We start from the raw sequence: 13631 nt of genomic DNA, 5'->3' as shown, positions 1-13631 counted from the left end.
TCCCATATAGGCTATCAATATAGTCCCATACAACTCAACCATACCTAACTTCTCTACAGCAGAAATATTAATAGCCTTCCTAAAATCAATGAAAGCAAAAACCTCTGTATCATTGTCCTGTACATTCCTCCTGCCAATAATATTCCCATACTAGAGGAAATCTTAGCTTGGACATCCAACAACATTACCACAGAAACATAATTCTTGGTGATGTAAATATTAATTGGTTGGATGTCTCACAACAACACTCCTCTACAAACATCAACCTTTATAACTTCAGCCAAATAATCACTGCAATTACCATGCCCAACAAAAACTACAGCAGTGGTTCAATCCTAGACTGGATTCCTCCGCAGGAACTCTCCCAAACTGTATCAGTGACCACTTACCTGCCTTTATAATACGTAAAATGATATCCCCAGCAAACAGACATCACTATAGAAACACCAGAGACTTATCACATTTTTGCACCACAACCTTTAACAATTCCTTAAACAGCATTAACTGGGATCCCCTAAAAATCCTTCCCCTAGATGAAGCAGTAGAATTTTTCAGCTCTACATTCCTTAACATCTTAAATAACCTAGCATCCCCACAGCTAAAATGTGTAAAAGCTAGGCACGCCCCATGGGCTCACAAGAGCAACCAAACTGATCATGGCCTCTAGAGACAAAGTCTGGAAGCTTTGGTATAAACACAAAAAACATTCTGACCTTATAACTTACAGACACCTTCACAACAAAGTAAAGCACCTAGTTATTAAGGATAAAAAAGACTTCTATCATAATTTACAAAACCAACACAAACAAAACCCAAAACACTTCTGGAGCTAAATAAACAGACTCCTATCCCCTGGGTCAAACAATAACCCCTGTCCTACTCCAGAAAAAAAAAACATTTGAAACAGCCATACTCTTCAACACATATTTTATAAACGTCATAGCTAATCTCACCACCAACTTCTCTCATAGTCATCCCAACCCATCAGACCCCCCCAGAAACAAATACCTCCTCTCCCCACTTATATAATTTCTCTCTAGCACCTATCCATACAGCCACAGTAAAAAAGCTACTCTTGAAACTAAAACCATGTAACAATGCCCCTGAAAACCTGCCCCCAGAATTCCATCAAAAAGCTGCAAACTCCATTCCATTGTCAGCTTACTTATTAATAGGTCCATCCAAGAGTCTTATGTTCCCACCATTTGGAAAAGAGAAATTCATCCTCCCACTGCACAAAGGTGGAAACAATACAGACATCTCCAACTTTCAACCCATTGCCATTCTCTCTCCCATCTCAAAGAACCTCGTGAAATGTGTTCACAGCCAACTCCGAAACTTTCTACTTGACAACAACCTGCTGTCAACAGCCCAGCACAGTTTTAGACCTGGACATAGCACCACTACAGCTCTTATATTCTTCTGTGACTCTATCAACTGGGCTAGAGATGCTGGGAAACTTGTCTCCTCCCTATTTTTCGACGTTCCCAAAGCCTTTGATACTATCACCCACTCTCTTCTTCTTCAAAAACTATGCAATTTAGGAATCACTCCTTCCACCCTACACTGGTTCTGTAACTACCTCACAGAGACCCAACAAGCTACTAAATGACAACACTCTTTCTCTCCTTTCTTCAACACCACTACTGGAGTACCCCAAGGGTCCATCTTAGGGCCTATGCTTTTCAGCATTTTCATCAATGACTTCCACTTTACCCTCACTCTAGGCACAGTCATCCAATATGCAGACGATTCCACTTTCATCTGCACTGCCAATTCACCACCCAAACTCTTGAAACTTACCCAGTCAGCTCTCAACTCCACCAAAATATGGATGGCTAACAACCGCCTTGCCCTAAACCCTAATAAAATAAAACTTATGCTATTCACTCCTAAGAAAACCACTGTTATAAACAAAGACTGTTTCTCCATTCTCTGCCAAGATAATACTAACATCGAGGTTGTCACACATACTAAACTTCTAGGAGTCACTATAGATGAACACCTAACTTTCGACATGCATATACAAAACAACATTAAAAAAGCACACCAGAAACTAGGCATGCTATACTACCAGAAAACTTCCTCAATTACTCCTCAAAACTATCCATTGCCTCCTCCTTCCTGCCCCCATCTCTTCTTTATAGCACTCCTTTCTTTACAAACATACAGGCCAGCCTCAAATCCAAATTAGACTCATCCTATAACAAAATTGCTAAGTCCATCAGTAATGGGCGACACTTATCTCACCACTGCACCTCTCTTCGATTACTAAAATGGCTGGAACTTCCTCATCATTTTACATACATACAACTAACAACTGCCTACAAACTAATATTCAATCGATCCAGCTGCCCTGCCCTTTCTTCCCTGTTTACAGTATACCACCCTAACAGACCTCTCCGCTCTGAAAATCAAATGCTCTTGCAAACAATAAAACCTAACCTCTCCACTGAGTAGCATGACCATTGAGACAGCCCAATGTGGTGCTGCACATTTTCATGCAAAAGCACTATGCTAGGGCTGTCTCTGAATACAAAAAAGTAACCTCTGTGCATGCAGCTTTGATTTTCAGACAAGGTAAAGACATGGAACAGTAATTTACTGAAGATAAATACAATTGTAACCCAAATATGAAACCCATCCATCCACCCTCAACCCCTTTCCCATTTCAACAGTGACAATCATCTCGAGCCATGGTTTACACCACCAGGTGGCTAGCCCTGCCAAGGTTGTTCATCTTTATCATTCACTCACACACACACTTGCTCCTAGGGCCAATTTAGTATGACCAGTCCACCTGCTGCATGTCTTTGGAGTATGGGAGGAAAATGGAGCACCAGGACAAAACCAACTTTCTTGTCTAAATATTCCTTGACAGTAGTGTAGCAAGGGTAAAGCAAAGGGGGCATGTGTCCTGTTAGAGGTCACAGTCTGTATGCTGTTCCTGCATTCTTTCTGTACCGATAATTCTGACATGCTGGTACAAGAAAGCAAGTTTTTTCTGCTGTTGCTGGTGTGGTGGAGTGTGCTTCAGACTTCCCTGAGCAGCCTATCAGTGTTCTCTTTTTTTCTTTTTTTGCTATTTACTATGAAGAAGGGGATGGGGTGCTAGTTTAGGGTCGAGCACAGGGCAATGGGTGAGCCAGGTATGCCCCTGTCCCTTTACCAGGTAGTTAGTAGAGTTATGTGGCAGATGCACCTACTAAAGGTGTATTTTACAAACTCATTTTTATTACAACAAAATATTTGTTGTGGCACATTCCAGATAAGTTCATTAATTAACTGTAATATACAGGGCTTGCTTATTGGTGCAGTTCATTTTATATAGGATAAATATCAGTAATGTTTAAGGAATGTATAGCAGTGCATCTAAATGACATTAGTTGTAAAAGAACATACAGTGCACTTTATAAACATCAGTAACTACATCCTTCAGCAAAGTACGCATTTGCTGGCTTACAAATTGTTATATTAGGATCATTGACTACACAGGTCAGCTACTAAGTTCTAAGGAATATAGATGGATTATTTTAAGCAAATAAATTGTAACTGTCTCTATAATTATTAATTTTTTGGTGGTCATGTGATGTTACATTTTTTATATAAACAAGACACTTCTAGATTTTTGATTATTCACATCAAGAAAGCTGTGAGTAGCAGTTTGTGTTACATGTGCATAATGTATATATATTTATATGTGTGTGTGTGTGTGTGTGTGTGTGTGTGTGTGTGTGTGTGTGTGTGTGTGTGTGTGTGTGTGTGTATTGCCAGATTTCCAGAGAGAGAGGGTGAAAGCAAGTATACTGCACATATTTTAAAGTGTTATATATGTTGCTAAAAGTGTTTCTCTTATCTGTATTTCTTTTGGCTTTCAGATGATCTTGTAGGATTCTCAGGAGATTTTGGGAGTGGTGTTGGATGGGAGGATGAAGAAGAGAAAGAGGCTGAGGAAAATGGAGAAGAAACAGAGGAAGAAGAAGCCGGGGAGGCTGATGATGGCGGATACATTTGGTAAACCTGCAGCTCTGTGCCAGATGTGGTAGCAATGCTTGGAGATTGCAATCATTTAGTAGGAGAATTGTCACAGCAACTGATGATCTCATATTCCTTTGTTTAGAGGAGCAGAGCAGGAGGTGTAAGCTTTGCAAGTCCTGATGAAAATACTGATGAAAGCTGCAAAACGTTGTTACTGCCTCCCATCAAAGCAGAGAATCACCTGAAATAATCAAATAAGAAAACTGCATTTATCGCTCTGTTTCTTCATTTTAAAATAAATACACATATTACTCATATTCACACATGCTTATAAAAGAGGTGTATGCTGTACATCAGAATATGTTAAAATATACTATCTTTCAGGTGGGCTGTGCACCTCTAATGGTCCTATAAACAAGTAGGCTCTACATTATTTGGATTATCCATGCATACATAAGTGATAATGTCAGAAACGCCAAAAGATAAACAGTGGGGTATGGATGAGCTATAATTCTCTTAATGGCTGAAATATATTTGTTGTATAAATGTTGTACAGCAGAATGATGCATTTCTTGTATTATAGTATAGTATCTCTTTTTAGATCTAGTGTGCTGTATTTATACAAGGCTTTTAATGTCAATTACTTGCATCACAACAAGACCTGATTTTGTTTTAACATCATATGGGCTGGATACAGTTTTGTACTTGTTTTGCTGTGTTAATGTGCTGATGATATGGGGTCCCCAGGTGGGCTAGAGGAACAGGGTTTCTGTACTCACTTTGCTTTTAACACCATTAGTGTCTGTCTGAAAACCTGATGAAGTGCTTGGGACCTTTCTCCCAGTAAGGAGTATATGGTAAATTTAAACTCTCAAGATCAATCTCTCATAGTGAATATTTAGCTGTCCTGTATTAACTAAAAGATTTTTTGAGGATTTTTAATATATCCATCCATATAATTTTTTTTCACTTTCTTGAAGTTTCTGTGACTAAGACAGGAAAATATTGTTTTTCTTTTGTAAGCCTGAAGTAGTAAAATAACACATCATTTCAGTTTTAGGGAAAAATGTAAGTCAAATGAAATGCTAATGCAATGGAAATAGATTTGTGATTTATACAATGCAAGTACAAATATGATGACGATAGTTAAACCTACTTCAGGGCAGTCATATTGCATGTGATTTACAATACAAGATTGTAATTTAGAAAGATTTGTTTTCACCTGGGTACAGAATAGGATGCTGTAGATAAAGTTCACAAATGCAGTGATATTGTACATTTGCTTTGCTGTATGAACTAGACAGTTGGAAAAAAAAAAGCAAGAATTATACAAAAGGGAAAAGTTCCCATTAAAAAATGTAACACTCTGTTGGCAAACCTTGTTCCTGATCCGTTTACTGAGTTTCAAGGGATTTGTGGGAGCCTCAACAGTTTTGGCATACTAATAATTCATTGTTGTTATGCCTTCTCACCCAGTACTGACCAGTTTTTCTAACTTTCCAGGTAAGACTAACATAAATAAAATGATATCTTTGCAGTCTTATTTTATTCAAGAAAGCAACTAGACATAATATAGAAATATTTAATGCCTTCTAGCCCAACTGCTGTTTATGTGTCTGAGGAGTCACAGGCAGGATGGACTACAGAAAACATCTTCCATGCAGGGTTCATTATCATTTGAGAAAACAATACTTAAATATCAAGTGACCTTGTAAGAGTAGGAGGAAACACGATGCAAGCTAGAGATTTTATTACAGCTTAGTTCTTAGATCACTTAGATTTGTATCTATTGCAAGTATATATAGGTTCTCACATACATTAGAGTAAGTCCATCCTGGCCTTTCAGATTAGCTATCTGTTGTAAAGTTACAGTAACTGAATATACAGTTTGTTGATATTAGAAGCTGTCAAGCTAATGATTTAGCTCTGTATTAGTGTTTGCAACATTCTCTGTAAGTTAAGACCTAAGATGCTAAAATAATAAAACAACATGGTCAAGCCTGCGTGCATAGCCTGTGTATCCCGTAACATACAGATAGAGCTATAATGTCAGTTAAAACATCCAGTGATAACATCTTAGTCTTCTGCATAGGGCATCACAGAAACTTAAACAAAAAAAAAAAAAAAGAAAAAAAAGCAATGAATTGTAAATAATTAGGACAAATATTGTGTTGCTTATGAACCTATTTGTCATGGATTTTATGCATTTATTTGTACTATTCATTCACACTGAAATACTGTTTGAGCAAGATGCTATTGGTATGCAAATTAGCATTTAAGACTGAGTAATGTACTTTTAGTACATTTAACTGTTTCTAGTTATGTACCTCCTCATATCTTTCCAAAGTATTCTATTTTAGAATAATGCACTGGCATTGCTTGCTAAATGGCAATGTTTATCATTGTTCATTACATTATTTCCATATTTGTCATCAATGCTTTATGAAATCATTGGTTGCATGATGTGACATAAACAAGTAGTAATAATAATAATAATGCTAGTAATCTTAATATTTCCACTACTGCCATGCTGCTGATGCTTACACTACTACTATGACTAATACTGATACTAATGCTTATTCTACTACAAATTCTAACATTAATACTACCACTGCTCTGACTAATTTCTTTCAGTCTTTGATGCTTAAAAAATGATGAGTGAACAGTACAAAAAGCGGTACTGCAGGTCAGCATGTACATGCTAAAATTCCAATGATGGAACAGCTCTTACAGCTTCTACTGTAACGCTTGGTACCTGAAATAAAACACAAGTACTAAAAATTACCAACTTGCGAAACATGATAAGATGGAAGAGAACAACAAAGACATCTCACTGTTAATGCCACAAGCTAGTGTTAACCCAAAAAGTATTAGCCACTTGGGTACAGTCTGGATTCTTTCACTACATGGGGGAGTTGACTATAAGGAGAGGATCATGCTATCATTCTGTCATTTCAGAAACACAAGTAATGGTGTATTAGTTGTAAGTTGTGTGTTGTAAGTGTAGCCATTTCTTCAGGATTTTAACTGCATGGTGGTTTTCCTAGGTCCTCACTGTTGTGATATGTGGTAGTAACTCAAAAAACAGTTTTATTGCCACAAAATCTTTAATGTTCTTACACTGAAACACTGTAATATGAAACATTGCTTGCTATAATATTTTTCTTTGTAATAAAAATGAAAATTAGTGCCAGAAAAGTGGTAACAGGCAATGTGCATAGAATGAATGGAATGACTTCTTAAAATTCTTTACTAGCAATGATTCACACAACAACATATGTATTTAAGCAGGATTTTGGGCTATGGTAAGTATAATGTTACCCTTTTTTCTGCTGTGTCCCTTCTGAAACCCTGTGTTGTATGTTTAAGTTATAAAGGTTTATCTCCCCTCATAGCTAATGCTGAAACCATGGATAAGAATGCAGGGAGGCATGTGTATACTTTTGCCATAAGACCATGTACTAGCTATAAACCATAAAGTATGTAGTGGGAGGTACAGTTTTGGGTGGTGGCACTGTCTGCCTGGTGTTTGTCCACCACCACCCTAGAGGAAGACACCTTCAAGATTTCCTGAGTAACTACTGCAGTGCACAAACATACTGCCTAGCCTCATTAAGAAAGCCACACAAACATTGATGCCAAACTATGTCATGTGCACTGATACAGTTTATCTGGCTGAATTCATGAGAAAGATTTATAGCTTTTAGTGTAGCTACAGCTCAAATGACTTTGCAGCTTTCTTACCCAAGATCCACTGGAATTTTCTTGTTGTTAGGGCAAATATACAACACCTTCTATCGCTTGCCTACATATTATCAGTGATCTGCTCTAGAACTAAAAGTGTGCCCACATTTTATTAAGCTAGATTTCCTACGTTTGTAGCTCAGTTGCATCTACACAGTGCAGCATGAAGCAGCGAAAGGAGTCACATTGTACAGTGGCCATTGCTTTGCTTTAAAGTGTTATAAGTCTTCTGTAACATTTGTCATTCCTTATATTTATCTTGGTTCCTCGCCATATTTTGCAGGGTTGCTAAAGGTTGTGCCTGATAGTGGTTCTAAGCTGCACAGATTTAAATGCCACTGTTTTTTTATAGGAACTCCTTGCTCCTCCTAGTTTATCTGCACTACCTTGCTTGCTGCTGCAGGCATCTCTTTAGAATAGTCTTTTTTTTCCCACAACTCAGTTTTTTAAAGCCAGGACCAGTTCATAGTCATCACTGACAGATATTGATATTTACATTTCCCTTCATATGTAGAATAGTTATTGACAGGAGCTAGATTTGGCTACATCCAGTTGTGTGACAACTGAGTCAGATACCAGTCTACTAACTCGTGGCATCTGAGCCAAACTCTCTATAGGTGGCAATCTCGCCCTGAATTATGTGGTATCCAAGCCAGCCTCTAATACATCTGACCTTGTTAGTCTAAAGTACACTGTGTGTACCTTTCCTACCCTCATTCTGCAATTATTATACTGAATTAATGTATTCATTTCTTATTACTGTAACTGTGCACTATACCAAACTCTAGCCATGCACTACTCTTGGTTCATACTGTCTTTAATTTATACAACCTCTTCAGCCTTCACACTTTTGTTTTTATACTGAATGTATGTGCAGTACCAAATTAGAGCTATGATTAGGTTTGTATTATGTAATTCCTTCCTTGTAGGTTCAAGAAGTTGTATCAGTTTGTGCATGTCTTTGCCTCACATAGTACACCTCTTTCACAGCACAGTTTATCTACCCAACATATCTTCTCTGCCTACTAACCAAATTGGCTCCATATATCATCCCTGCCCTTGATTATTCAAGCCGCCCATCTACCTTTATCCTTTCAGTTGCCAGCCTCACTACACTTGATATTCTGAAACAGTGTAGGAACTGTCTAATGTTATTATGGTCTATGATTTGTGAGATGTGTGTCTATGTAACCTGGAGGCCACCATCTCATTTATACAGTCATTAAGCAACACGTGAACTCACCCACAGTTCCACAAAATCACATTAAACCAACGTACACAGAAGTTGTAAAAACAATCACTCTCCAAGCTTCAAAGAATCTGGACTAAACATGCTCATCAGAATCCACTAAAAAACTTCACCATTCTCACATAACTCAGTGAGTCACCAGGCGGCAGACTGCAAACATTCCACTGCCACTAAATTTGTATGTCCAAATAAAAAAGTTCTAGTAACGAGTGACTACATTACCAGATGCACTGACTCACTTACTAGGCTGGACAATGACATGGTGACTGTTAGCTGCTTTTCCTGTCCCAGGATACATGAAATCATGATGGCCCTACAGTCCTTTAGACAGAACAGATATGACCCTGTTCTGGTGGTGGCTCATGTTGATGTGAATAATATTATGTACTCAGCTGAGAAGGGCATGCAGAGAGACATAAGAGACATACTGAAGCTTACTCTGCATATGTCAGAAGCAGTTATGACTGTCCATCAGCTGAATCCTGCTTTTACCCATTATGATGCTCAGGTACAAAGAGAAGATAATTGGCTTTAACAATTCAGTGGTTTCATTATGGGGAGATCCAGATTGTATCAGTTTGAATGAGATGATCAACAGCTCTCTAAGAGTGTTGTGTGCCCTTTGTTTCATGGATTCTGCATACAGGCAAACACTTGCTGCCCTATAACTTTTTACTGGAAGGGGGGAGTCCACCTTCTAGGCATTGTAACATAAGGATGAGGTTTGCAGTAATATCCAGTCTTGATCAGAACAACATTGCTCTGCTCAATACCAGAAGCCTTAATAACAAACTGCCAGTTCAAGAGGTGCTTCTGCAACTTGATCGAATCCGTATTTGTGTTGTAACATAAACTTTTTTTCTGTGCAAAGACAGCAGTCCTTTCTCTATAAGGGTTAAGCACCTATCATGCATTCAGACTGCTGGAAACAGCTGAGTATGCATATTTGTCAGAGACCTGGGTATCTCTGGACAGACTTCCACTGACTCACAAACAGAACTTCCATATTATCCTAAACAAGGTAGATTATCAGTCCATAGCCTGCAATAGGTCTTCCATGTCCGTATAATACCACAAACTTATTTCTAAATGTGCTTAATGCCCAAAAATAAAAATACTTTTTTATGGCTGAGTTCAGCTATCCATTGATTAACTCATATACCACAAATATAGTAATGCCTAAAGATTCTTAGAGATAGTAAATGCTAACTCCCATGTATAAATAATTAACCACAAGGGGTCAAAATCTTATCAATCTCATCCTCGAACCTCCTTGCACTCCTATAGTATCCTCATTTCTAGTCAAGTTCATTAGTGGATCGGCAATATTCTCCTTAAGTGCATCATAGCCCACCACAACATACACCAGTAAATTCAAGAACATTATAAAGACCAACCTAATAACACTATATGATTAGCTATAAAACTTCTCTAAGATTTCCAGCTCTCACGTAGCCTCATCTGTCACTTATACCAAAGAATTTTACTCCTATCTAAAAATAGCATACACCAAGTGGTCCCAATTAGAATCAAATATATTACGTAAACTAAAAATAAACTACCTTGATGTAATGCCAGCATTAATAAACTTTATATTGATAAAAAAATAATTAAGGCCTACAATAAATCAAAATTTACACACATTAAAATCTCTATCAAAAGATTCAGCTACAGTTTGACAGTTGTCATAAAGAAAATCAAAAAGGAACACAAATTAAAATTAGCATCCATCTGAAGCCAAAGATACTAATAAACCCTTCTTTAATTATATCAGTGGATTAAGAAAAAAAATACTTAGCAATCCCCAGAATTAATTCATAATGGAGATACGTTCTCTGACTATAAAGAATACTGGAAGATACAATTAGTGCCAACATTACAACAGAAACAGTCACTGGAGTTCACAAAATCCACTAATTCCTCAGTCTCACTCCCAGTATTATGTAGCATGCCCTAACTGCGCTCTTTGAAGCTAAAAATGCCACTTCTATGGGCCCTGATAGTCTGCTTAGTTGTTTAACTAATGGCACTAAACATGTCCTTTCTGAATAACCCCTAACCTTGTGCAGCTTAAGCATAACCACAGGATATACTCCTGATGTACTGAAAATGGCTATCACTGTGGCCCTTCATAAACGGGATCCAACCTCAGATCCCAGGAACTATAGGCACATCAGCTTAGCAAGCCTAATTTGCCACATATTATATCTGATTTTATAAACTCCAATATAAAGAAAATATTATTATTGTAGACCCACAACAATATAATTTTATCAAAGGAAAATCACGTTCACTCAATTTAGGTAAATTTCTCCAGGAAAGTCACTGAAGTTGTAAATAGATGTCATGCCTTTCAAACAGTATACCTGGATCTGGCCAAGAAAACCGGCACTCTTCCCCATGCTTGAATTGTAAATAGTCTTAGAGGCCTAAATGTAGACCCTCATACTCTAAGATGGCTAGCAAATTGGGCTGCACCCACCCTAGACCTGCAAATTATATATACCAACTTACAGTGGGGAAAAGGGTAAATTCACCGATGAAGGATTTATATACAGATCTCTGTACAGTGTGGATCAGGGAATATAAGTATTTTTTTATTATTTTCAAAACTCACACACACACACACACACACACACACACATGCAAAAAGATGGGATGACTTTGCTGAAAACTGATTTTTTTTCAAATGTTCACATCACCGGAGTTTTGTTCTGGGAAAGGAGACACTTGGCCACCAGGTAAAAAGAAACACACTGGAGCATGTCAAACCCACCCAAGTGGGGGGCTTAATCCCCCCACTCCTCCCTTACTAAATATACTAAGTCTGAGATTGCACTATAGTGGAGAAAAGGGCAAATTTTCCCATGCTGGTCAAGTGTCTGATAAAAAAAAAAAAAAAACGATTTACTATTGCACTTAAAATATGTTGTGGTGCAGTGGTTTGCCTCATCACCTCACAGCAAGAGGTGCTCCGGTTCAATTCTCAGTGTCTTCTGTGCTGAGTCTGCATGTCCACCATGGGTTCATGTGGGATTCCTCCAGGTGCTCCGTTTTCCTCCCACATTCCAAAGACATGCAGCAGGTGGACTGGACACTCTAAACTGGCCCTAGGTGTAAATTACTGGTAGTGGGGTTAGCCACCTGGTGGTGTAAACTTTGACTCTAGATGATTGTCACTGCTGAAGTGGTACCCCAAACCCATGTGCAAAAAATAGGAAAAGGGGTTGAGGATGGATGGATGGATATGTATCCCCATATGAATTACAGAAGAAGGTAATTCTGGGCACATTGAGAGTGCTCAGAAGTGCATTCTTAGCCAACATAAGAGACTAGAATGATACACATATCATGAATTCTAATCATTCCCTGATGTAGGAATGGAGTCCGTTCCTGTCATGCAATTAGAAACCGAAAACACTTGGAGAAATTAGACCACAAGAGGTCTTACTACAATAATCTCTAATACTTTTACATCATTCTTTCTAATTAATATTGTAAATTCTGAACACCAGTCTTAATCAAAACTCCATATTATTACTTTGTTCCATATTACCTTAGATTGCTTTCTCTGATTTTTAAGTATCTAATATCCCATAAATAAATAATGCCAGCCTTCTCCCTCTGATACCATTGTTATACAGCTAATCTCCTTTCTAGGTTAACAATGCTGTTAACATAAGGAATGTAAGATAACACTAACCTTTTCTTTTTTTTCTTTTTGTAGGGGGGGGGGTCTGCTACAAGTGTTCACCTGCTAGTAGCTCATAACATGCTTCCATGCTGCCACTTGCTATAATTGGCAAGTGCTTTACCTTCTTAGATGACAGATCCTAGTTAATTAACTAGCCCTTCCACTATTCAACCCTACTGCAGGATTCTACCAGTCCTTTACCCTAACCATAACACACAATCTTAAATTCTTTGATCACTCCATAAACCTAAAACTGGACTTTCTACTCCCTACACCTATAGTCTCGGATTATTCCTTAACCCTAAATTTCCATTCCAGCTCCCAAACCCTAAACTCCCACCTGCTCCCTAAACCTAAAATTCTCTCCTTGTTCCCTAAATCTGAATTTCCCAAATATTTCTTAATCCTAAACCCCCCCTTTCATTCCCTAAACCTAAAATTTCCTTCCTGCTCCCTAAACCTAAAGTTCCCACTCATTACTTAACCTTAAACTCCCCTCCCACTCCCTAAACCTACACCCCACTCCTGATTGCTGCTTCAAATATTCATCTATACTTCCACCCTCCTCCTACTCCCTTCCCTTGGTTGCCAGACTTATCTTGCCCAAAATCAGCTAATGTGTTTGGGGCAGGTGTGGCAGCTTCACTCCCTCCGCTTGTCTGTCACATCTCAGGTGAACATGTATTTGAAACTGAGCATGAGTGGCTGGCCATGAGAGCTACAAGATGCCTGTCCCTTGCTGCCAGACAGTGTTTTTTGAGTGCCTGACACTTGGTTGGTGTAGTACACCCTTTTTTGTAACAATTTTATTTTCCATTTTCTTACTCTTTTTCCCAGTATAACCTTTTTGAATATTTTTTCTTCACTACATTCTTCATTTTGACTTAAATTTTCATAACAATTTTGCACATCAATAACAGGCCATTGCTTAAAACTATTAGTTACATTTATATTATTCTTAAAAGC

General features: G+C 38.0%; 1 protein-coding gene across 2 annotated transcripts in view; it reads left to right on the top strand.

Annotated features, from left to right (window-relative positions):
- SPOCK2 (SPARC (osteonectin), cwcv and kazal like domains proteoglycan 2) overlaps positions 1-5981 on the top strand; it is a 1197555-nt gene extending 1191574 nt beyond the window's left edge. For both annotated transcript variants that reach the window (XM_044056622.1, XM_044056621.1), the window contains one exon: positions 3879-5981. In XM_044056622.1, coding sequence (XP_043912557.1) covers positions 3879-4018 — 140 coding nt within the window. In that variant the 3' untranslated portion in view covers positions 4019-5981. The remainder of the gene's footprint in view (positions 1-3878) is intronic.
- Positions 5982-13631: the final 7650 nt, after the last annotated feature.

This window comes from Protopterus annectens, chromosome 14.part0 (assembly GCF_019279795.1).
Source record: "Protopterus annectens isolate FY-2018-M chromosome 14.part0, PAN1.0, whole genome shotgun sequence".
Classification (NCBI taxonomy): domain Eukaryota; kingdom Metazoa; phylum Chordata; order Ceratodontiformes; family Protopteridae; genus Protopterus; species Protopterus annectens.
The sequence above is the reverse complement of the archived record's forward strand: the minus strand, read 5'-3'. Positions and strand labels throughout refer to the sequence as shown.